Source organism: Nuphar pumila, chromosome 2, assembly GCF_984573655.1.
Source record: "Nuphar pumila chromosome 2, dmNupPumi1.hap1.1, whole genome shotgun sequence".
NCBI lineage: Eukaryota > Viridiplantae > Streptophyta > Magnoliopsida > Nymphaeales > Nymphaeaceae > Nuphar > Nuphar pumila.
The window spans coordinates 97,823,593-97,850,852 of record NC_143250.1 but is presented as its reverse complement, the minus strand read 5'-3'; the positions used below and the strand labels follow the sequence as shown (position 1 = coordinate 97,850,852).

Below are 27,260 nucleotides of genomic sequence, written 5' to 3'. Positions count from 1 at the left end.
CTTATGGGCTTACAAGAGCACAATATTCAAATCACAAGACCACTTATGGGTCAACACTCACTCACATACACATAACCCACACAAGGGCCAAGAGAACACATAAAAAATATAAAGAATTGTATTACAAAATGCTTGAGAAAGCATTGAATTACATGGAAGGGGATCACCCCTATTTATACACACAAGAGAGCCATAGAAACATTGGGACTGATAGAAATAGAGCCGTTGGGGAGGTCCCAACAACTCTATGTAGCTTTGTCTTTTATGCCCTCCACTACAGACTAATTTCCTAGCTTGTACATAAAATAAATAAAGACTATTGTGACCCTATTGGGCACAACCTATTACATGTCTAGTGAAAAGACATAAAATGCCCCTAGTGGGTATTTATATATTACAATGAATAAAATGCATATATATATATATACAATTAGATATGCATATATGTATATCTTAACAACCCCCTTCAAACTCACGGTTACACAACCGAGAGTTGGAAAAGAAGAAAATGAAATTTTGGTGACGGAAGTGCTTTGGTGAAGAAGTCCGTCAATTGATACTCGAATGGTACATATGGCAAAGTAATGATCTTATTAAAAAATTCTTCTTTGACATAATGGCAATCCATTTCGATGTGTTTGGTTTGCTCATGAAAGGTGTGATTGTCGGCAATGTAAGTTGTACTTTTGTTGACACAACATAGTCTTGAGGGTTTTGTTACGTGAACGCCCAAATCTTCTACTAATTACTTCAACCAAACCAACTTGGAGGTTTTGGTTGTCATAGCTCAGTATTTTGCTTATGTAGAGGACAAAGAAACCTTTTGTTGTTTCTTGCATTTCCACGAAATCAACAAATCCCTTACAAAAATACAAAAACCCATAGTTGAGTGGCGATCATTCACATCTCCCTTCAAAAATTATTTTCTAACATAATGACAATTCATTTCGATGTGTTTGGTCCGCTCATGAAAGGTGTGATTGTCGGCGATGTAAATTATACTTTTGTTGTCACAACATAGACTTGAGGGTTCTACTACGTGAATGCCCAAATCTTCTAGTAATTGCTTCAGCCAAACCAACTCGGAGGTTGTGGCTGTCATAGCTCAGTACTCTACTTCTGTAGAGGACAAAGACACCTTTTGTTGTTTCTTGCATTCCTACGAAATCAATGAATGCCCTACAAAAACACAAAAACCCATAGTTGAGCAACGATCATTCATATCTCTCTCCCCTTAGTCAGAATCAGAATATACAATAACTTCTAACGGGAAGGAAGATGATAAAAGTAAACCATAACCTTAGTTGTCAAAAGCGCTAGGCGGAGCCTAGGCAGTGAGCCCTAAAAAGATTAGGTGGGGCCTAGGCGGTACCCCAAACTAAAAAAAAAAGCATACAAAATATATAAACAAACTACTAAAATTAATAACAAGCATGTATACAACATAAAATTAATCAACAATAAGCAATAGACAAATAATAACATATTGTTGAACATTGTAAAACAATTATATTACATAAAAACTGTCAAATAGATAACTCGTACGCTTATAGATTATATATGAATTAAGTACACAGATATGTACATATATATAATTATATATATATATATAATATAAACACATAATATTGTAAATTTATAATATATGTTTATGATATGTTAATATATATAATTGTATACAATTACACCTATGTCACATGGGTGCGGGTGCCGGGGTGCGGCACTTTCAAAAACCTTGGGTGCGGCACTTTCAAAAACCTTGGGTGCGGATGCAGGTGCGGCAAAATATATATATATATATATATATATATATATATAAAGGGGGGTCCGGGGGTTCCCCCGGCGCGGGTGCAAGCACAACTACGGAACCCAACACCAAATGGGGGTAGAAGCACTTCTCCCTGTGGTGGGACGTTGCATGTTCAAAACCTCATTTGTACGTTGAATAATAGCTGGTGGGTCTGCTTAACCCCAACTGGACTTAAAAAAAAAACCACGAAACTGTTTGACCCAATTGTATTGTTAGGATCTATACGCAAGGCAGGCGTTAGGGTGGGCCGTTCAAGAAATCCCATCTATGAGACTCTTAACTTGGCCATCTTTTCCATCCAAGTTCATCCAGCGCATAGAGTCGTTCGACCCAATATCACAATGACAGTTGTGAGTCTTGTGACTGAACCGTGAATGGAAAGTGTAAAGAAAAATGTCCATAAAGCCCCTTCTCGCATAAAGCTGCAGTACCATCCGTAATGGCTTGTGGTGGGGACCAAACCAATCACATCGCTTTGTTCTACGTGGGTCCCACATAAAAAAACACGAGGCCATGTGGTTGGTCCACCGGCAGAAGCATCCAGACATGATTGTCTTTGCAGCGATAAGCATTTTGGGATACGATGGTCATTTTGGAAAAAGAAACGGCAGAGAACAGGTACCCCAGTTGCCAACCATTTTCCCAATCAAATGAGGAACCATTTATACACACACACACACACACAGAGGTCATAGCGTCGGCTCAGCAGGATGGGAAGCTGGAGGAGAGGCTTCTGTTGTTGCCCAAGTCGAGGGGAGACGAAGCCACAACGCCTGCAGTGCAGGTGGACCATGGTGGTGGTGGGGCGTCGTTCCCCGGGGCGGTGCTCAACCTGTCGACGACCATCATCGGTGCGGGGATCATGTTCATCTCGGCGACCGTCAAGGCGCTGGGGGTCATCCCCTCCCTCCTCGTCTTCTACCTCGCCCTCCTCTCCAACGTCTCCATCAAATTCCTGTTGCGCTTCACCGACTCCGACTCGTCCACGTCCTACTCCGGCGTCATGACCGAGTCCTTCGACCGCCTTAGCTCCCTCACTCTGCATGTGGACACAATTTTTTTTAATAAAAAAGATGGACACAAATGACCCTGGGTGCGATCAACGCACCCAAGGTCGAGTTGACCGCACCCGCGTCGAGTCTCGCCAACGCGGGTGCGACACCCTGCTAGCCGAATCCCTGTGACATAGAATTACACAAATAACATATACATGTGTGTGCAATTGCACATCAGGCCGAGAGACTACCTTGGCTAGGCCGCCTAGGCTCCGCCTTTGACAACTAAGGGAAGGGGTGAAAGGAGAAAAGAAGAAAAAAAATAAGATAAAAAGAAAAACAACAAAAGAAAATGACAGAATAAAAAAAGAAAGCTTTTAGGAAGGGAGGAAGAAGAAGAAAAAAAAGAAACAAAAAAAAATTTAAACATGACAACCATATCCCTGCGGCTTAGGCATGGACAGCCTAGGTAAAAAAACATGATCCTACCGCCTAGACCCATAAAACTAGGTGGTGGCCCTATGCCTAGTCAGCCTAGGCGGATCCTAGGCACAGCTTTTGACAATTAAGACCATAACTAATAGTATTTATGATATATCTAATAATCCTCACTACAACACTCATATGTATTATGGATTGTATTAGGAGTATACTGAAATTGACTAGCAAAGTGAATAGCATTTGCAATATCAGGACTAGTAATAGAAAGATAAGATAAAGCTTCAATCATCTGTCCGTAGGAAGTTAGATCCTTCAGAGGTTCTTCATCATCCTTGTTCATCTTTTTGCATTGATAACTGCTGGAGTGTCAACTCGTCTTTCATCTAAAACTCCTTATCGTTTTATGATCTCTGTTGCATACTTTGTCTGTGACAACAAATAACCATGAGGTGAGTAAGATATTTTTATTCCAAGAAAGTATAGTAAAAAAACAAGATTTGTCATGTCAAAATTGGCTTTGATCACATCTTTGATATGACTAACTCCATGCTTATCACCTATGATAATCATGTCATCAACATAGAGAAGTAATATCATCGTACCAACATTAGAAGACTTAACAAACAATGCAATGTTAGTATAACAAGATTTAAAACCAAGTTTTGTCATCACGCTACTAAATCTATCATACAAAGCCTTAAGAGTTTTTTTTGGGCCATACAAGGTCTTCCATAACCGAAGAATTTTTTCACGTGCTAATCCTAATCTTGGTAGAGGTTTCATGTAAACTTCCTCATTGAGGTCATCATTTAAAAATGCATTTTTGACATCCATTTGAAAGATCGGCTATTTTTTAATTGATGCTATAGAAATAAGGGTTCTAACAGTAGTCATTCGAGCAACTGAAGCAAATGTTTCATCATACTCTATTTCATATTCTTGACTATATCATTTGGCTGCGAGTCTGACTTTATATCTCTCTAATGTCCCATCACTTTTAGTTTTAATCTTATAAACTCACCTACACCCTGTAGTTTTATTCTCTTTGGGTAATGTCTGAGTTTCTCAAGTTTTTGCCTTTTCTAAAGCTTTTAATTCAGCATTCATGGCTTTAATCCATACTTGATGATTCTTAGCATCATTATAAGAGGATGGTTCTACATATAAGTTTATGGCCAATAGACATGCTCAATTTTTTGGTTCAAACGAATTATAGGATACAAATCTACTAGGAGCCTTTGAAATTCTCATGGATTTTCTAATGCTAAAGGAATTCATGTCTTGGTTTTGAAAATATTTTTCTAGTGCACATGGAGGATGATCTTTGATGCATCGAGTATAGGTTTGAACTTCATTACGAGATTGGTCTTACTTAATTAAGACCTTCAATTTCATTCTCATGTGCATCATGAGTGTCCTCATTGTCACTCCCAAGCACATCATGAATGTCAACATTATCACAACTTACAACTTTATTGTGCTCATTAGCAAGATCAAAAAGGAAAAAATAATCACAATCCTCTTGGATTTTATTTTTATCAAACCCATTTTCATTTTCAAGAAAAATGACATTTCTTGAAACATATAGCTTGTCCTTTTCAATTTCATAACATCTATATCCTTTTTGGTTTTCGGCATATTACAAGAAAACACAAGGGATAGCTTTAGGAAAAAATTTATCATTTTTGTTGGTAAGGACAAAGCATTTTTATAATCGGGAGAAGTTTTAAATAAGTTTTCAATAAGAGAAAGATTTCCAATAGATTTTTAAGGCACTATATTTATCAAATAAATTGTTGTAAGGACGTCTTCGGCCCAAAAAATCTTAACAATTCTTGATATAAGAAGTGTTCTAGTAGTCTCAACAATGTCTATGCTTTCTTTCAGCTTGTTCATTTTGTTGAGAGGTATAAGGGTAAGATTTTTTATGAATAATCTCATGTAAATCAAGATAATTTTTTAGATCTTTTGATAAAAAAAATTCTCCGAAATCGGATTTAAAAATTTTAATGTTGGCTTTAAATTGAGTTCTTGCATAAGGATGAAATTTTCGAAAACAATCAAATACTTCAGATTTGTGTTTAAAAAAAATATATCCAAGAGTGTCTACTATAGTCATCCACAAACATAATATAATATGATACCCCTCTCCTTTAGATATAACCGGAGTCGATCCTCGTACATATGAATGCACTAACTAAAATGATTTTTTTAATATGAAATAACTTGGTCAAAAAGGTAAAGATTTATTTTTACTAGGGACCTAATCTTAACAAACTAAATCATTTTCTTTATAATTTGCAAGAAATGAAAATAAATATAATTTTGACACACTAGGATGTCCTAGTCTCTTCTACCAATTTTTTATCTCTCTTTTTCATAAAATTACAAAAAGAATGTTTTGATAGTTTAAGATTGTCCATAACATAGAGATCTCTTCTATGGTCATGCCCAATCGGCTTACCGAACTGGAGATCATATATCAAACAATCATTAGACAAAAATAAGATTTTGCATACATGATCCGCAATTTGGAAAAGGGATAGGAAATTTAAATTTAATTTTGGTACTATTCTAACATTGGGTACATAAAAGGTTGAATGTTTTTGCAAAGTTCCAACACTTTTGACTTTTGAGGTTCCATCGACGGTTGAAACATAAGAATCATTTGGGTTGCATTCGGATAGTGTAAACTCATTTGCAATCATATGAAAAGAAGTGTCAGAATCAAGAATCCAAGAAGTCTTATCAAGATCAATACATGTATATACGACCACACCGGAGAGAGAAGAGGTTTGATTCTTGAACATTGGTTATAGTGCCTCCATGAGTTATACTAAAGACAATGAGCCCATACTTTTGGAGTTATCATCTACACCATAGTAACAAAAGTTTAAAACGGTAATTTCTCGGTTGTGAATTTCTCAGGAGATTTTTAACTTTCTGAATATTTTTTGAGTTTTTTTCGGCAAAATCTCAGCAAAATATAAAAAATCAAATAATTTCTCAAAAAAATCTAAAGAAATCAAATAAAAATAAACTAATTACATAATTAATTTTATATAAAAAATATAAAATTTATTTTCAATTCCACAGTTCCACTAACCATATCATCCATTGTTACCTTAACTCTCGATTAGCAGTAAGCAAAACTAATCAACAAATGATTTCAAATAAAAAATCATTAAAACAAGCACCTACTCCGTAAGAAACCTTAAATTTCAAAAAACCAATGTCTTACCAATCTTATGCTCATTATATACATGAAAAAATGGACTAAAAAACCCATCAAATAGTGAATTCAACCAGTATATATACATCAAAACAAACTCATCTCATTCACTTAAACAAATAGCAGCCCTCGGGCACCCAAAAGCCAAAACAAATTTTTTGACGCCTGTATATCCATTTCCTGTTACTAAGACATGACCAAATGTTCAAATCGACAACCCCAAAATGCCAAAGAAGAGAAGAAGTTCTCTTCAAACCAATCAAGGAAAACAGAGCTCCCCATCTTGGCATTGAGACAGAAAAAGAAGGAAGGAGCCAAGCTATTCTAATGGGTGAAGGCATAGCCACATAGATGACGGTAGAGATATAGGCGAGGAGTGCGGTGGTGGCGGGGTGACTAGTGCAACGTTGTCCCTCTGTGCTGTTGGGCTCCCACACGACATCAATCCCAACCTGATCTCAATGGCGCACACCATGGACAACATGACGCACCCCATCACTGACCCGAAGCACCATGTTGTTGATGCATGCCCTGAACGCGGCATCGTCGTTGTTGAGGATGTTGATGGCCAGCTTCAACACCTGCGCCACCAAGAGGAAGAAGTTGAAGGACACGAAGACCGACAGCCTCCATGCCAAACACTGTGTCGATATATCGCGAGATTTACAAAATCTTGCGATATTTTCGCGAGATATTATCACAAATTAAAAAATCGCGATATTTTGTAAATCTCGCAAAAATTTACCATTTTTAACTTCTAAAATATTATTCACAAAAAAACGCAAGATTTTCATAAATCTTGCGATATTTGTCACTATGATCTATACCATTTCTTTCAAAAAATGGCCCACGAAAGCCACATCTTTTCAATTTTTCATATTTTCGATCTTCTCTCCTTTTTGGGCAAAAAGGTTGATGTGACCCGGCTCATAGCAATGATAGCATGTTAGTTTGCCACTCTTCTTGTGTTCATATTCACTTCCATGATCATTTGGAGTCCTTCCATAATCATTGGAGTTTCTCTCATTCTCATTACTTTTTCCAAAGTGAGGAGGCTTATAAGCCCTTGTGTGGTTTTCAGGCCTTGACATAGCAAGCACAGATTCTTTATCTTCAGTAGCGAAAGGTTTTTTTAACCTATTTTCCTCCATAATTAATTCTTCAAGTGTTTCTACTATAGTAGGTACTCCACCTCTATGAAGAAGGGTCAATTTGGTCTCTTAAAATTCAGGTTTTAGCCCATTAACAAATTTGTAGAAATGCTCTGTTCTAATTTGGTTTTCACAGAGTTTTCATCTTGAGGATAATGCCACTTAGGCTCTAAAAGAGCTAATTCATCCCAAATAAGAGATAGAGCATTATAGTATTCCCTAATACTCATTTCTCCTTGGGTCATGGTTCGAACCTTGTTTTGCGCATTGCATATATGTGTTATATCTTTTAGACTACACATATCTTTAAGATATTTTCATGCATCACTTGCAAAATCAAATTTTGCCACACTTTGAGCATTTTTTTATGTCAACACTATTGATGAGCCATCCCATGATCTTGGAATGGCTCATCATCCATTCTTTTCATCTTTTCTCATATTCTCCAACAGCTTTAAACATCTCTTATCCTTAGAGAGCTACTTATTTGCCATCATCAAGTTTGATAAGGATAAGCTTTGGTTCTCTTTCGGTGTCATCAACCAACTCTCATAGAACCTTTTCTCATATTTTATGTTTAACTATAGATGCCCACATCACATAGTTCGTATCGTTGAGTCTTACGGGAATGGAGATGACCACTTCTCTTTCATCTTCCATTTTTACAAATAAGAGTGTATATATATAGAGAGAGAGAAGAGGGAAGAAGAGATAAGATAGAAGTAGAATACTCTTTGGACACCACGAGCTCACGAACATACGATCCACGCTCTCACGTCCACACGAACAAAGACTTCAACCGATGGCTCTGATACCATGTAATGAAACAAGAACAAGAACAAGATGGTGCCTCTTATGGGCTTACAAGAGCACAGTATTCAAATCACAAGACCATTTATGGGTCAACACTCAATCACATACACAATACCCACACAAGGGCCAAGAGAGCACAAAAAATATAGGGAATTGTATTACAAAATGCTTGAGAAAGCATTGAATTACATGAAAGGGGATCACCCCTATTTATACACACAAGAGAGCAGCCATTGGGACTCTCTCCAACGGCTAGAATAGAGTCGTTAGAGAGGTCACAACCACTCTACGTAGCTTTGTCTTTTATACCCTCCACTACAAACTAATTCCCTAGTTTGTAGATAAAATAAATAAAAGACTATTGTGCCCCTAATGGGCACAACCTAATTACATGTCTAGTGAAAAGACAAAAATACCCCTAGTGGGTATTTATCTATTACAATGAATAAAATACATATAATATATATATGATATATGTATATCATATATATACATTATATGGAAGGATTCATGTGGAAGACCCAGAATGATTTTCTTTGTTGGTTCATATCGCCGACCCCAATTGTTTTGGGATGAAGGCGTAGTTGTTGTTGTTGTTGTTTTGTATATCATATATATATACAACTAGATATGCATATCTTAACAAAAGTACTGTTGAATCTGTCCTTCCTGGACAGATCCACAATTCAGAGGTAGCATTTCGCCTGTTACAGAGAGATGCATATTAAGTTTAAGAGTGAACAACAAAGTATGAATAAATTAAAGTGGTATCATCCTGTGGTGAATCCTGCAGGCTCCATGAGGGGAGGAGTAAGAAGCAACCTTTAAGTCCATAACTAGCCGTTGGTGAAGAGACAAATTTAGAACATGTTGATTGATAATGATTTTCAACAGCAACGCAAGCACCAAAAAATGGGACAAGAAAATTGAGTAAGAAAGATTGACAGGCGATAGCAAGAAGAAATCATAACCGTCAGCGGCTAGCATGCACCAGAAAGCAGGAATAGGGCACACATGTTTAACCTATACAATACTAATGCTTAGGGGAACAATATTGCTGGTTGCATTTGATACAGTTAGATGTATCTGAGACATAACGATGAACATTACTAGCTAAAGAATAGTTAGAATATGCCACAGAGAGAGGAGAGCAGTTGGCTGCACCAAACATACTAAGAAATCTAACTTGATTCTATACCAGAAAAACAGGAATTAGAAATGCAAATCATAGTTGGCAAACTCGTGACTCGGGCTCGGATCGGACCCCTACTGGGTCACCGAGTCAGCGGGTTGACTCAGTGACTAGGATGAGTCAGGACTTTATATTTTATAGTGTAAGCACGTCTAAGACATGAAAATAACTAAACTTCAAGCTAATATGTCAATAACTAAGTTACAAAAACATATATACATGATTATTAACTTTTTTCATTGAACAATATTAGATTCTTCATAAAAAGTGACTTTATATAAGAATTATGCATTAAAATAACAAAATACATGATAAAAATATATATTTAATTGGTTGGATCGGCAGTCCTGAATCGTGACCCAGTTGGGGTCCGATCCGGGTCGACTTGGGCGATTCCCGAGTCGACTCGCCGGGTTGGACAACTATGGTGCATACCATAACTAAACCAGAAGATAAGCAAAATCTACAAAGTAAATGTAGCAAATAATAAAAAGGTCCATGATGCTCATCAAGATGCAAGAATGATAGAGGACAAATTATATAAACCACAACAACAATGCACAGTTTTGAATAGCTTGAATAGTGTAACATGCCAGTCAAAATAGAAAATGGCAAAGCTTGAAGCCATGTTGAAATTTGTGAAGAAAACCAGATAATGATAAAGCAATATAAAGGTAACAATACCTTGGCTATCAGCAAATAAAGTTATATTCCCAATATCTCTTTGAAGTAAAGCACGTATCAACTGTTCGACAAGAGCCTTTCCGAGGCCTTGGCCCTGGAAGACATCATTTTATTCAAAACAAAGACAAACTTCCAAATAAATATACAAAACTGAAAGTGGTATAAATATTAATTATAAGTAGAAATATAGCAAAAAAATTATCTTTAAAGCATGATGGGTAAGATTCGAAGCCCATCTATGGTTGGAACCTGATAGGATGGGTCAACTAGAACATCCCAGATTGTGGCGTTAAAAGCATGATCTGATGTAGCACGTGCCATGCCAATAAGCACCTTTTGGTTATTTCCTGCCATTACACACTTCTCCAAACACAATAAGATGAAAATCATTTTTCCAAATGTATATCAATTGCTCTAGTGCAATTAGTTGAACAATGACATATCAGCTCTAAAATATTAAGCCACACACTACGTGTCAATAAGCACTAATCAGTAAGCTACCTGAATCTGCTGATTTCCTTATGAAATGGAGAGATGCAACCATGTAGCTATTTTTAAGGGCAGCAGCAACTTTTGTTGGTGGCCTCCTAGGCCAGCCGACCTATTCAAATATTCAAAACCGTGAACAGACAAGCAAAAACCTTATTTACTTTGCTAAAATGCCTTAACGAATTACTCTTTCTAATCCAAAAAGGCAAGTGTTAGAATGATCTGTTCCGCATTCAGCAACAAGAACAACACAATGCCACAACAGGCCAAACCCCCTCCCCAACTTAGAAAGAAAGAAGAGGAAGAAGAATAAAGGCCACATAGTTAAGGTGCAACTTTGGCTTTGACTTTGGGTAAACCAGTTGATTGTTCGCTTACTAAAAGAGAAAAAGTAGTTGGCAAATTTACCAGACAAACAAAAACAAGAATCTAATTTCTCTAGTAGGGCATGCAATACTTTCCTTTTTCTACTGGTAGCAGGTGACTTGAAACCAAGATGTATGATCATCCTATACCACATGAATGTGGATATGAATACACGGTGCAACATCAGGACAGACATCTGGGTATGACAGACATTGTTCAGAAAAGGTTTGAACAGAAATAGTTGTTTATGTGTAGGTGTGGGTGTATGTGCCGTAAGCATTATTGCAAAAGCACTCGGAAAACCAGCACTAGCGACGCTGAAGTACCAATGTAAACATGGGCATGCTGGGCATTTTGAAACATCATGCTATTAAGAACTCATAACTCTAAACATTTAGTTATCAAGTCCCAATCTAGTACTAGCACATGCATCAAAACAAAATAAAATAAAATAAGACAATACTTTCAAACAGATTGGTAAGAGAAGAAAGCTCTATGAAAAGTTTTCAGACCTGCAGACAGTAATGATTGTGGAATGATCGTATGTTCAATAGACACTAACTTTTTTAAGAAATCCTCTACAGTGATTCATGAAAAATCATGCATCTGACTTATCTACACATGAATTTGAGAACTAGAGATTTAAATCAAAATAATCAGAGTGTGCTGCATAAAACCCTCACCTTGTCACATAAAACTTGGACATCATAAACATCAACATCCCCACCTGAAGAAAAAACTATCTGCTCAAATGTTCCATCAGACTGTTTCTTCTCGACAAGTATAACTTCCTCAGGCATAGGTTCCTCCTCTTCTGAAAAACTGGAAGATGGTTCAATCACTTGTGTTGTATTGCTCTTCACAAAACTGCAATAATAGATAAATTCCTCATACAGGTGCAGATTCCAACAAGAAAACAAAGAAACAAAGCTTGAATGGGGTGTGTAAACAAACAGTAAATCATGATTCATGAATGTTAATAGATCATTTCAAGGAAATGAATTTATACCAGCAGCCCACAAAAATAGAAACATGAGACTTTGATTTGTAGAAACATAATACAATAGGCAGGAAAGCATCAGAGTAGAGTCAGTAGACAGCTAACGCATCAGATGGGTAACACTTTGAAAATGAAACTTTTGAGGCTTTCATCTCAAAGAACTAAACCTAGATGGCCAAAAGATTTTTTCAACAAATGAAAGAAAGCTTTTCCACAAATAAAACTTGTTAATGATCAACCATTCCCAACACAATAAAGTCCACCATCCAGTTCACAAGTGGCTATCGCCAGTCTGTCTAGGTCCTTCATATTCAAGCTTATATGCAATAAATCGAGAAAGCAATTGACCCTTAAAACCAGAATTAATGGACATGAGAAAAGAGTGAACCAAGTGACTAAATTCCTCTTCAATCCCATCTCTGAGTTCAACCGTTTTTTATTCTTTCCCAACTTAGTAGTGGCAATCATCAATGTCACCTCTATCTCATGAAACTACCTCTTACCATCGTTAATGTGGATTTTACGGATGCACCAGAAACAGAACATGTTAAAATGTGTCTCCTAAAATCATTATTGTAAATATAAATATATATATTTATATACATAGAGATACATTTACATATAATATATTATATGTACATATATCTCTATATATAAATATATATATTTATATATTCTTACCCGAAAAGGGTATTCTTGTAATTTCCTGTTTTGTGCATATTCCATTTGGAATATGTTGTATTTTTCTTATTTATTTTTTTGTTATTCTTTTTTACTTTTTCTTTTATTTTTTTGTTATTATTTAAAGTGCATTGGGGGTCCCCCAATAGAGTCGTTGGGTGCCCCCAACGGTCACAAATGTGACCGTTGGGGGCTCACAACGACTCCTTTGGGAGCCCCCCCTTTGCACCTTTTGGCACTTGTATAAATAGGGGTGTTCCCCCCTTGTAATTCCTAAGCTTGAGAGTCTCAAGCATTTGTTCCTTTTATGAAATACATGCATTATTGCATGTTTGCTATTTTTACGCTTTTTGCGTATTTTGTTCAAGTGTTGTGAGGGTGTCTTCGTACACTTCTTTTATAAAGTATTTGTGCTTGTATGCGTATTGTCTCTTCATAGACAATTTTACATAACACTGGTGGCAAATACCAACACCTCCTATCTTCACATTTTTCTCATGTATGCCGTTAATGCTTCAAACAGAATAAGCCAAGTTATTCCTATTGACGGCTATGTTATAAACATATTGACAGCCAAAGAGAGGGGCATTCCTTTCATAATCCACACAAGGAAAAATTGCAGGTCCCACATCATGCACCTTTTGAAGCACAAGTTCCTTTTATATTCTCTTCATTCTTCAAATCCTCAGATTATAATAGCTAGAGTCTACTTTCAACAATATTCCCCCAACAACATGCATGCCCAATACTTAACAAAAGGCTATCTGCTGCCACCTGAATTGAGCATAAACTTGCCAATAAATGATAGCTCTACTCACCTGAAATTTGCCTTTCTACTGCCAATTCATAATGTCTCATAGTCATGCTATAATCCTCCTCAGTTTCCTACAATACTAATGATTTCTCTTAAGAGTAGTTTACTTCTATAAGATCGTTGAGTTTTTAGCTTCCATTCAAGTCATAACATCAGGCTGAAGGCCAAAGAACGTCAAATCAGTATATGCAAGCCCACACCCAACAAATGGTCCCCACCAAGGAAAGCAGCTTCTGACAATCACTAATTACTATAGTGCTTTTGTAAGGGAGTACGGAGTGTGTATTTTCCGAAGGCAGATTACCATGAAAGTTTTGAACAGATTGCGAACGATCATTATAGATGTCCTGATTTCAATCCTCATTCATTGTAAGCCATTAGAACACAACAAAAAATGAACACAATTGCAAGACTGCTTCCTTGCACTTAATCCCCCCTAAACTGGCATATAGTCAATTGTAAAAGCTAATGCTTTTTTCTCTAATGCCTGCATTGTCATTTGCATAATTCCAAAACACTGATTATTTTGCTGCCTCTAGATGGATTGACTTTTAATTTCTATGGAAAAAAACTTGATGATGATCTTTGCAAAGAGATTTGAATCCTCTGGGTTACCTTCCGACCAGAGTCATACATGCAACAAAGGCTCGAATGGTTTGAAACAAGCAACATATATCTTGTGAAGCTTTCCAAGAAATGCAATTATATATAGATAGGGGTGCCAACAGGTCAGACCTGACATTGAGCTGCTGGAACCAGGTCCACCATAAGAAAACCCACACTCGGATCTTATAAGAGTTACATGAAGCAGACCCAGTCCATACCTGGAAAATAATATTTTTATTTTTTTTACATGAAAAATCACCAATCTTAATCGGACTTGGGTCAGACCTGGGTCTGGTATGAAATTTCACAAACCATACCTGGATCTATATACTAATCGGATCCAATGTTGTGAAAAGAGTTGAAGAGTAGCGAAGCGCTCAACCAAAAATGAAGCGAGGCTTCTCGAGGCATAAACCATAAGCCTCAAAAATATATTTTTAAAAACTTAAAAAAACTTTAGAAAAATATCTAAAAATACAAATAAATAAAAGAAATGTTTTATTGATGAAGCAATAACCAATAAGAAATAGAAAATCTCAAATAAATACCAAAAAATATGAGATTAACATGTAAAAGTAACACTAATGCAATAACTTAATCTATGTAACTATCTAACAAATAAAATATGAGCATTCAATAAAAAATTAAGTAATAAAATCACTAACAATCAAATTTCTCAACATCATGTTATCATCATATAATGCATATTAGCATTAACAACCAAAAGTTAATTTATTTGTCCAAAACTCTCCAAAATATGAGCATTCAATGAAAAATTAAGAAAATCACTAACAATCAAATTCTTCAACAGCATGTCATCATCATATAATGCATATTAGCATTAACAACCAAAAAGTTAATGTATTTGTCCAAAACTCTCCAAAATGAGAGTGTTACAACATTCACAAGTGCAAATGAAGGGCCAAAAAAATAAAGAGATAAAAGAAAACAATCAATTACAATTACATATAAAGCACAAATAAGGAGGTAGATAAACAAATCAATGAATTACCAAATCCTCAAGCAGTCGTTCTTAATAGATAACATGAAAAAAAAACAAAAAAAATTAAAATTAAAATTAAAAAAAAAAAAACTGAGTCAATGCCATCAATGAAACAATGTCATCATAAAGAGTGAGTAGCTCTATTGTTTAATAGTAAAAACAAATGTTTCAAGTGCAAATCAAGGAACAACATGAAATTATATACGCGAAAAGATCCAACAAATAAAAAATTCCCATTGGTCAGCTAGAGTTCTATCCACGTATACATGTTGGTCGATGAGGAAATCGTTAAGCAACATATTACATGGCTCCAAACACATTCTAACATTGCCACCTTGAAAACCCAAACAGTGAACTACATATTGTACAAGAATCAACTAGAGAGAGAGAGAGACGAGAGAAGAAATACTAGAGAACAGTGTTCTAAGTATCGGAGTGTATCGTACGATACGTAGCGTATCTATGGGGTTTTCTGATATGATGTATCTTACAATACACACCAACACAGGACGTATCTTAAGATACGCTATAAATGCAGTTTAAGTGCACTCATTTCAATTTTTTTCAAAAACATATGAGACCCCTTGGGCCTAGTTCATATTCATCCCTAAAAAGCTTAGGAGTGATTTAGGAAGATTTTTTGCAAAAAAAAGAAGAGAATGATGATGCTAAAACTCATGATTGAAGTTATCTATTTCATTTTTGTTTAAATTTTTAATAAATTTGGCTATGTAGAATTTTTACGTATTGACAAAAAATAATTAATGACTTTTTTTGTTTATGTAAACACACATTATTATGAATATTATGACTTATTAGCTTGAATTCATTATTTAATATGCATATTATTTCATAGTTTGCATTTTCTTGTGAGATATGCATGTCATTTATAGCATGTTATCTTGATTATTTAACCATCGGCGTTGAAGGAGGAGGGGAAGAAGAAGAACATAATGATGATGATGATAATGATGATTGAGGTTATATTTTCAAAAAACTTGGTTATTTAACACTTCAGTGTTCATACACTTGCTTATTTTGTTTTTGTTTATATAATATGAAAGTATGAGTCTTGTGGCATGTTCTTATTTGCAGGATATTTAATATTTTGCAATGTTCTTGTGAGATATCCATGCAATAATATTTATATTAGTTGATGTTTGATGATATCTTATGTAGCTCATAGAGACATAAATGTTTCATATGTAATTTTATGGTTTTATTTTGTGTAATTCATTTTTGTTTTATGTGTTATGACTTTTTTAGCATTTTTGCTAATTTTTTTGAAATTTTTGAAAAAAATATTAAAAAATTATGATATGCTATGAATCTATGATCCGTATCTAACTTTGGGCCTGACCAATATGGGTAACGATATGCTACTTACAACCTTGAGAGAGAGAAAAGAGAGACGAGAGTACACGTACCGCTTCTTCTTCCTTTCGATAGAGAGAGAGCTATGTCACAGGGATTCGGCTAGCAGGGTGTTGCACCCGCGTCGACGCGACTCGACGCGGGTTCGGGTGCGGATGCGGCACCGGGTGCGATCAACCCGATCATGGGTGCGTTGACCGCACCCAGGGTCATTTCAGTCCATTTTTTTGGATTTTTTTTTTTAAATTTGCCCTACGAAATGGGCTGTGGAATTTTAAAAAAAAAATTTGCTGACAGTTGCTTGATGTTGCTCTTGTTTTATAAAGGGGCACTTGTGTCCACAACATCTCACGAGCTTTGTTGGCATCCCAGATTCCCATGCTATTCCTGCCTCCAAACAATTAATTCGCAGCGTTGGAAAACACACTGTTAACTTGGAAATGATGATCCATCTTCCTCAAAAATTAAAACCAAAATTCAAGAGCCTTTTGAAGTCTTTATCCTTCAAGGCTTTAACGATCCAAATCCTTCTTCGTCAAAGATTTTCTCTCTCCATAATAAATGATAATGATGGTGGTAGCCTTGGTGGCTATTAGTATTCACTTTTCTCCTGACGAGATGTTGTAGCCTTGTGTAGACCTCTCTTTTCCACATGTCAAATCCAATAAATTTCTTTTAGTTGTCATTTGTGTGCAACTGTATATAAAATGAAATTTGAAGAACCTTATGCAGTGGCGTGGCAGTGGAGTCGGAGGCCTCTTAAAGACTCTCTCCAACAAACCACATCAAACCTTTGCTAATATTTTTTTTCGTGAAGACCAGGGAATTTCAGACATGATTGAATCATGATTGAATCATGACAGTCAGCAGAACGCAGCAGGCTGGGTCGATAACTGGACCCCGACCCGCGCCGGGGGAACCTACGGTATATATATATATATATATATATATATATATATATATATATATATATATATATATATATATATATATATATATATATATATATATATATATATATATATATATATATATATATATATATATATATATATATATTTACATTTTTGCCCCTACCGCACCAACGCACCCGGGTTTTTTGGAAGTGCCGAATCCCCGCACCCGCTCCCGCACCCATGTGACATAGAGAGAGAGAAAAAGAAACGAGGGGAGTGCCTTAAATCCCCCTAATTTGGGTCAAACGAGGATAAAAAAACATTTGACCCAAATACCCTGAGGTGTGCCTTGCTATAAGGCGTATGCCTCAAGGCTTTTGCGCTATTTCAGTGTGCCACAAGGTTTAGCGCTTTTCACAACTATGATTGGACCATTTGGGTCCGACCCGGATTCTAATTAGACCTCCTTCATCACCAAACCCTAACCCTACCGGGTTTGGTACAGGTTGAGTCTAGGTCAAACCCAACCCATTGGCACCCCATGTTAGGAATATGAAATGTTTCAGACTGTGGGATTGTATCTGCAATTTATCTATTTTGCTTGTATTGTATTGTAAAGTGGATCTTTTAGCAGTACATACATACAAAGAGATGCAAACCAATCCACCAAGCAATCCTAACGTAGGCATCAGCTTCTACTCCCATCTTCTCCTTCTTGTCTCGTGCATCACCATTGAGGACTCTGTGGCCGAGATTTCAACCCCTACATATGGACCTATTTGTTCACTTAAACTTTTATCATATGACATTCTTCCTCCAATAGACTACCTACCGCCCCATGAAAGTTCTTATCACTAATAGAGTTATTTTATGATTTTATATCATATTTGACTGACAACATGAGTGTGCAACCTCTGAAAAACTTAATGCTAAATTCCAGGCTTTAATTGGAGTCTTCCACAACTAACAACCTATTTCCAATGATTTAAGTTCTCTGGCTTTTTTACAATGATCAGGTACAACATGAATAAGTAAGTCATCATGTTAAAGGAGTCAGAAGATACACCTAATGTGGTTTTGTATGAATATTGTTCTCCAAACGCACAGTAGAAAGGTTCAACTAGCAGTTTAGCACATAACCACCATGTGATGGTTGAATCAAATATGAAGGATGCAGCAAGCATTTGAGGACATATTTTAGCAAAGGCCAAGCCAACACTTTAGCAGCTACCAATTTTAAGCAATGATGCTGATTTGTATTTTGAACACATGAAGTATTTTGGCACATCCCACTAACACAATAGATCCTTTTCATTCATCCCCATTCTGTTTTTCGTTCATTGTTGACATAGATGTTCAGTCTGCCCCTGGCTACTAAATGGAATGTAGCCATATCATAAGGAACAGTAACTTCGTGTTGGGGGCAAAAACGTAACCAGCTTGACAGTCAGATTGTTCATGAGCATTCTCGTAACAGTGTTTATACTTTATACTTTATACTTTATACTGCATTTTGTACAATCATTGGTTGATGATTTGACTTTCAGGGGGTGTTAAATATGTATATTATGCATAAGGAGTGGATTTTCCATTTAAAACACTGTGTCAAGTTCGAAGGCATTTCAGTTATTTAATGCCCATAAGATATGACCAGTTGAGCATTCAAATAATTAGTCAATCAATAAAGTTCCAATCATACAAATTATCATTTTCATTTAACACTTTCTTGCATTGTACTCTGGAATTAATGATGATGCAACACAGAATGCTTTAATCAAGTGTTGAAGGCCTATGCATGCAGTGTATGCATGTCATAATAAAATGAACATGACAAAAAAGATAAACTATGATAATAAAAATAAACAGCAACACCTCAATTGTGTGCTTCTGTGCATATGTACAATATTTGACGTTCACAAATTACCCATAACACTCAAAATCTCTATAAATAAATATTCGCAATTACCCAGATTTTATAGAATCCCATAGACCGGCCTTCAGTGGGCAAACATTCAGCTTCTTCTGCCCTGTAAATTGTAGTTCCAAAAAATTTCAGCAATGATCTTTCATGAATCTACATAGTTCATATACAGGATAAATCAAACACAACCAAAAAAATGAATATGTACGTTAATTGTTCAAAATTTGAAACTGTCATCTATCATCTACAAATTGAACAATAATGGTACGCCCAAAAAATAAAAGGGAAATAAGCTTTAGGAAAAGACAAATAACAAGATTAAACGTTGAATCAGGACACAGAGAAATGATTAAATTAAAAATCATTTGTTTCTGCAGAAGAAAACAAATATAAGACAAAAAATGTACATCCTGCTAGTAAAAAGACACATTTTGATAGCTAGGCAGAAAGTATAGATAATTGATTCTCCACAGTCGCACAGCGAAAGGTCAACATGACAGGTTACCAAAAGAACCACTTCATGGATTAGACAAACACATAAATAGATAAAATCACATTATTTGAAATTGTACTAAAGCTTATTGAATATCACCAACTCCAATAAAAATAATCTCGAAAGGCCTAGAAATGCAATCTATGTGGAGCAACACGGTAGCAATGTTTATGTGTTTTTGTAATTTAGCAACTTAGGCTGCTCATGATACTCATTATGAAGTCCCAATCCAAGGTAAGTATGCCTCAGGGCATTCTTTTCTTGTCACCCACTATGTTATATCTTTATTTGTTTTCATCGAAAAACTGCACCGCAGATATATAATATAATAGGATAGTGTAATTCTTTTTTAATGTTTCCTTTCTTTTCTGGCCTCTCTAGTTCACGGCTCAGAGCTTCAGTCATGTCTACAAGAGGAAACAAGTCATGCATACAAATGAATTCACAATTTAAAAATCAACAGAAGATTGCCCACAACTTAAAAGCATGAAACATGACAAACCTAACCATCACTCATAAAAGACAAACCTAATTAATGTGTACAATATACACGTCTGATTCGTCTGAATATGTTTCAGTGTGCTTCTTCTCCCTTTCTGCTATGCTCTCATGTTACCCGTGAAGTGTCACATGGATATAACCTATACAGTAAATGGGCGTGAATGCACATGAAAGCTTTGAGGAATGTCTTTGACAAAAACATCAAGTCTCCTTGCACGTGAACACAATGTGTTTGAAAAGAGTGGAAAGGTAGACAGAGTGCCCCTCCAACACCCTTATAAAGGAAGATCAATTCTCTTTGAGCAGATGTGAGATGATGTCCCCTACCCATAGGAAAGATGTTTTCCAATTTAAAGAATCATATTCCAGACTCAAAATTAAGAAACACGGGATACGGTTCTCAATCGGGAAGGTTCATTTACTGTACTTTGGAACAATGCATTACATCAAAGAAAAAGGCTACGAAGAGTTCTTGACATGTCTTCCAGCTATATACATTATGGAAATCCAGAATGATAACTGGCCATCCTGTTAAACTATGTAACTGTATGGGAAACAAGAATAGTTCTGCCAATTCAGTTTAAAATCTAATTATGCATAACACCAAACATGAGAATAAAAATATGAACATCAAGAAGTCCTTATAGCATAAGTGTTCAGCTAGGCCACCATATATTAAAAAGAGGAAAAGGAAATGCCATCAAACTGACCTGATGGAACTACTGAGTATAAATGAAGGCCCCACAGCTGTTTCAATGACTGTGAAGTGCGTGAATGCAAATGCATGTGGCATCTATACAGTAATAAAAAAAGAGTCACAATGTGTAAACAAAATCCCCATGAATAAAGCAATGGCTATGTGATTGTTGATCGCAAATTAAGTCTTTGATACATACAATCAAACAAGAAACAGATAACCAACAATTTTACTATAATGAAAAGATCATAACATATTGACATTAAATATTTCACTTTTGGTCATATAAAGAATGCCATCCTATGTTGTCGAAAGCGCTAGGCGGGGCTAGTCGATGGACCTTCGAAAAGGCCTAGACGGGCAAAAAAAATTAAGAACAAACAATTCTGTAGATTCCGTCGTTATATGTATTTTTGCACAGATCACATGTCACTAAATTCAAATTTGCCTCATCCTTGCAAAATGCCCAATTCCATGTCGGATCCCCAGAGTTTCTAATTTTCCTTTTTGTTGAAGATTCTGTGCTAGGGTTGGAACAAGAGCCACTTGCACTTGCATTTAGAGGAGCCAATCCACAATCAGCTGAAGAACTTGGGTTTGCATCTTCCATTGTTCTAATTAAACATTTCAAAACAAACAATTATTAATCAATAAAGTAGATAAACAAAACATACACAATATATATATATAAACAATACATAAATAACAGTATGTATAAACTGTTCAGTATATAAACAATACATATACAAAATAGGTAGCTCGCCTAGTCGAGCTGGGTGGCGTCCAGCGCCTAGGCGCGCCTTTGAGAACATAGATGCCATCTACTCTGTTTTTGTCTTTACCAATCAATGGAGACCATGATTTCCGCAGATTGGTAGAAAAAGATGTTCAAGAGGTAGAGAGGCAGGGATGAGACGCCGATTATACAAGTTTACAACCCTTTCAAGGAACTTGCTTCCTACAAACTACACTACAGATTTTACAACATGAGATATGTTACTTGATGTTGAAGGAGGTTATCATCTTGTTACACCAAAAGCTTCCATGGCATTCATATCAATTTGCTCCGTTTCGAAGAACACAATCTAGGATCCTGGTAGCATGCACCTGCCTTTGATTCTTTTGGTTCCATAAATCCCACCATTTCCTTTACTCATTGCATTAACCTTTTTGACTGGCTTTCTATATATAAGGTTCCCCATCAAACTCATGACTAAGTCGAAAGTTAAACCTAGATCCACATTTGAATTTCTGCTCCCTCCTATACATTCAATCCTGAATGTGAGTTGTGCAAGGTTTAAATCACTTTTATTCTTTGTATTTTCCTACTCAACTAAAAGGAGGGACAGTAGGTGTCTAACAAACGGAGAATTTATTGCTATCATTAGCCAACATCTTCTACAATCCGTACCACATCAATTACTGGAATGATGAAAAAGAGAATATCAGTGCATCTGGGTATGAATGCAACCAAATACACGGACAGGTTTTTTTTAAATACATTTTCATGGGCAGTTTACATCTTTAGTCCATTATGCATCATCATCTTTGATAAATAGAAATAACAGATTTCGCATTCCTAAATAGCTCCAAAATTCCAAATCTATTTAATCTTCTGTTAGACAAATCTTTTTTCTAACGCTCCAAATCTATTTAATCTTCTGTTACACGAATCTAACTCTTCTTTCCAAGAGTCATCCAACTCAATGGTCATCTCCTAAGCTACCCAGTGCCAGAGTTACGGGAAGTGTGCTTCCCCAGAAGCTCCACCAATGTCGACACAAAGCAACACCTGTGGCCTTTATCATATCATAAAAGCAAGTGTTCATAGACAACTTTTCACAGACCACAAGCGACACATCCTCACCCAAACCCTCACCAAATTTTCACAACTTAAAAAAAATCAACTTGTACGAAACATTCCCAAATAGAAACAACCACGAATAACCATCACACTATCAAATGCTCTACACAAACACAAGTCTATAGCTTCATAATTACCGTCAATCCGCAGTTATGAAAAAGAGATAATGTGAACAATGAACCCTAAGCAACCTAATCCACAATGAGCAAGGCAAAAACAACAACTACGCCTTCATCCCAAAACAATTGGGGTCGGCGATATGAACTAACAAAAAAAAACATTCTGGGTCTTCCACATGAATCCTTCTCCTCCAATCATTTCTATCCAATGCCATGTCCTCGGTGAGGTTCAAAGCATTCATATCTTTTCCTATCATCTTCATCCAAGTCTTCCTAGGCCTACCCCGACCTCTTTTAACTAATATATTTTCCCATTTCTCCATCCTTCTAACTGGAGCACCATCAGGCCTTCGCCGAATATGTCCAAACCACCGTAAACGATTCTCTCTCATCTTATTTTCAATAGGTGCAACGCCTACCTTCTTACGTATCTCCTCATTCAGAATCTTATCTTTTATTGTATTTCCACACATCCATCTAAACATAGGCATCTCAGCTACAATGAACAAGGCAGATTATCCAAATTCGGACCTACTCAAAACCTCCCGATTTCAACGTGATCAGAGCAGATGCAACCGTAAGCTCGGCCGAAGCGTAATTGTTTCCACCATGCCCTAATCGTCAAGTTTCCCGCTTTCCAGTTCCCGGTTTCTATGCGATCAGAGCAGATGCAACAGCAATATTGGCCGAATCGTAATCGTTTCTATTATGCCCTATTAATCAATTTTCCCGCTTGCCCCCGTCAGAAAAACTCGAATTGAACTTACAAACAAAAGTAAGGAAGGGGTCTAAGCACACATCCATTACTGAATCGGTTCTAACCAGTTGAACGCAAATAAGTAAAACGCATGAGAGAGACAGAGAGAAGCTTACAGAGAAGGGTTCAAAGCCATTAGCCCCTGAACGTTGTTGCAGATTATCTGGACCGCGCGAAACGCCCCCTTTTATAAAGGAATCATTCCCGTTTTATCCCTAACTTTTATTGGAATGCCCATATCGGATTCGGAGTTCGAAAAAAAAAATTGAAAGGCAAGCTGGGGGTTAGTCAGATCCCTTTTAGTTATACAATTGTACTAGCTGCTCCTACTTAGACAAATGGAGCTTGCAGCTAGGAGTGTCAATGGTTCATGTGGAATCAGACTTGAACCAGATTTTTGAGTATGTTATCAAGTTTGGGCCCTAATCTAATCGGATCTACTATAAGAAAAAATATACCCAAACCCGATAAGAACTACATAAACCAAACCCGAACCATACCCGATAAAACCATATTTTTTATTATTTTTACATTAAAAAGTTGCAGGTCTTAATCGGAACTCCGGTCAGGTCTGAGTCGACCCGGGTCTTAATCAGGTCTTCTTATTTATCACCATACCCAGACCCTATAAAGTTTGGTTCGGCCTGGTAAACCAGGCTCTTTGATACCCCACTTGTGGGGCACTTTTGTGTGTCATGTTGATTCCGCTAAAGGGTTTTTGCAGAGTTTTCTTATGCTGAAACAGAATCAAACCCTCCCAACAGGAAAGTTTCCCAAGGAAAGATGGTATCACATTGAAAATAGCCCTCTCTAAAGAGAGGGCAATGTTTGCATAGGCACTGTAGGGCCGCGAAAATGTTTCTTGATTGGTCGGACTTAGTTTCCACGGACAGAGGCTCCATGCTAGACGATGCATGAAACCCCTTTCCGTGACACACAAACAGGCAGGGATGCAAATGGCTTGGAATTCTGGGGATTCAGATAGAATCAAAGACAACCAAAATTTGCAAAAAAAACTCACCCTAAACCTGACCCATTTGCAACCCTATCCTATCAACCAGATCAAGGCCATTGGGAGAGGATAGAGATTGGTTATACCATGGATTAAAAATGGTAAAACATCTCTTTCTCGTGATTGGCTAACATCTTATTAAATTAAGTTCTTTCATCTAATCAAAATAGGTCGAAAATGCCATGTTTACCTTTCTTCAGTATAACAAAATTATAGCTTGAATTGCAAAGTCTTTTTTACCCATTTATTACATGATAAACCACACCTGGGATCAAATACCTGCTTGAGCTGGTTTTAGCTTAACTACATGTGGTCGTTGTCTCGACAATGTAAAACTTTGTAGGCACCCCTTCAACCTTTAGAGAGCCTTCTGCTTCACCTTGCAGAAGAAGTGCCAACAAGAAGATTCGAACTTGGGTAGAAGGAGACCTCCTTATCCACTAGCCAGAGACCATGTAGCGTATTTAAATCACAAAGCATTGCTATGGGGAAAAATGCAATGCCAAACCACTGTTATGACTTTTTTTTTAGAAAGAGTTTAATAAGATGTAAAATGTCTTTAAAAGAAAAATAAGATATAACATGCATTTTTTTTATCCAGTATAGAATCCTGATTTAGTGTGGCCATAGGGTCTCACGTATGGAATCCCAAGGGACATAAACATTGTGGTGGGGCCAACAACTCATGGGATTCTTAGAAATAGTTGGGAATTCAAGAGCCACAATCTTAGTGGTGGGCCGAACATTTATGGTTGGGTAACTTTACCCTAGAGAGGATAATTAGACTCAGCCCCTGCCAGCCTCCGCAGGTGAGAGATCGTTGAGTGCATCAAGAAAATCTTCCTTGAAGCAGGCCGTTTACCAAAAATCTCAATTCCCTTCTTCTCTATCGAGTTACAACTCACCCTCAATACGCACACCAAGGTCCTGAATTCCAACAGTGGTATTAAAGTCTCGGTTTACTGTGTGCATAGATGCTCGACGCAATTGTCGCTCAAAGTCATTGATCTAGGCAACCCTATCGAGAAGCTATAGATGAAGGTGGAATTGTCGGAGGTTGGCGTCGTTGTTGGCATCATGGGCAACAGAGAACCCCCTCTCTCCGGTGGTTACCGGACTCCAACTGTAATGCCCAAAAATTTAAACCAATTTTTTAGGATTTTTTTTTTAAATACACAGCGAAAACAATTGTATGAAGTTGAAAAATCTTGAAAAATTACATATCAGTGCATCATGGATCAAGTTACGAAAATTAAAACCATTCTATCAAGTTTTTATAATTATTACATCACAAGAGTTTCGATTTAATAAGAATCGTCAAATCAATAAAGGTGGATTCTCAAATTATCAAGAAAGAAGTGAACACCATGACTTCAGTTCTAGCACCTCACAACAACTCTCAATCATTCCTTCTGACCTGTAAATTGGTAATATTAGGGGTCAAAAACCACAAACTTCAGTAGGAAATCTCTTCACAAGGCACGCAAGTAAAGTACAAGCACACAAGAGTATGATGGAGTTAAATAAAACAATAAAATTGTTTCCTTGCGACTTACAGTGTACAGTTGCGCTTAGAGTCTGTTTTGCTTTTGTTGAGTCTGATGTAAGCTGCCCGGTTCAGGTGAATCAATACCCCGAAGGGGCAGCCCGTATACTTGAACTGTAATAGCCTGCGGGCAAAATTGTGAATGAATTAAATGCGTTGAGCTTTCTTTTGTTCACCCTCGTTGTGATCGCTTCTTGTGATTGCAACTTCTTTCCCTCTATTTTCTCTTGCTCTCTTGCACTCTGATCATAAGCTTCCGCGACCGGCAAGCGAGCTGACGAGTAGGCTTGCGGCGGTAAGGAAGGACCGTCCCGCCGCGCTGGCCCATTGAAGGAAATAGGCCTGTGACAAGTGGTACCAGAGCCCGTTCTCGTGCTGGGGAAGGGACTCCGGAGTCGGTGTCGACAGACACGCCGACAGGCTGCGATTTGTGAGCAAGACATCGTGGTGCCTTATCAACACTTGCGCAACACCAAGGGCAAGGCAGTTGCCGGAGCTGAGGAGATGGGTTCACCTCGGGGCCAAGAAGAGTTGGTTGCAACTGTTAACAAGCTGGTGGAAGATGTGACTTCGCATGATGAAGCGATTTCACGCGCATGTGAATCATTCAATGGATTGAATGATGTGGTGGCGAGCCTGCAAGAGCAGGTGAACTTACTTATGGGGCAGGTCACTTCGTTGACGACTATAGTGACCGATCTTGAGTTGAGGAACCGTACGTTGCAGCGGACGGTGACCCTGAATGGCGGAAATGGTGAGAGACCATCAAGGATTGATGTACCTAGACCCGCAAAATTCAATGG

General features: G+C 37.0%; 1 protein-coding gene across 1 annotated transcript in view; it reads right to left on the bottom strand.

Annotated features, from left to right (window-relative positions):
• Positions 1 to 24,054, bottom strand: part of NSI (nuclear shuttle interacting) — a 30,885-nt gene extending 6,831 nt beyond the window's left edge. Inside the window, exons 1-7 of the mRNA XM_089996296.1 lie at positions 24,016 to 24,054; positions 21,173 to 21,255; positions 19,514 to 19,574; positions 11,857 to 12,040; positions 10,820 to 10,919; positions 10,568 to 10,665; positions 10,319 to 10,412 (exon numbers count right to left, since the gene is read on the bottom strand). Of these exons, the coding sequence (XP_089852422.1) occupies positions 10,319 to 10,412; positions 10,568 to 10,665; positions 10,820 to 10,919; positions 11,857 to 12,040; positions 19,514 to 19,574; positions 21,173 to 21,255; positions 24,016 to 24,035 (640 nt within the window). The 5' untranslated portion in view covers positions 24,036 to 24,054. The remainder of the gene's footprint in view (positions 1 to 10,318; positions 10,413 to 10,567; positions 10,666 to 10,819; positions 10,920 to 11,856; positions 12,041 to 19,513; positions 19,575 to 21,172; positions 21,256 to 24,015) is intronic.
• Between the last annotated feature and the right edge of the window lie 3,206 nt (positions 24,055 to 27,260).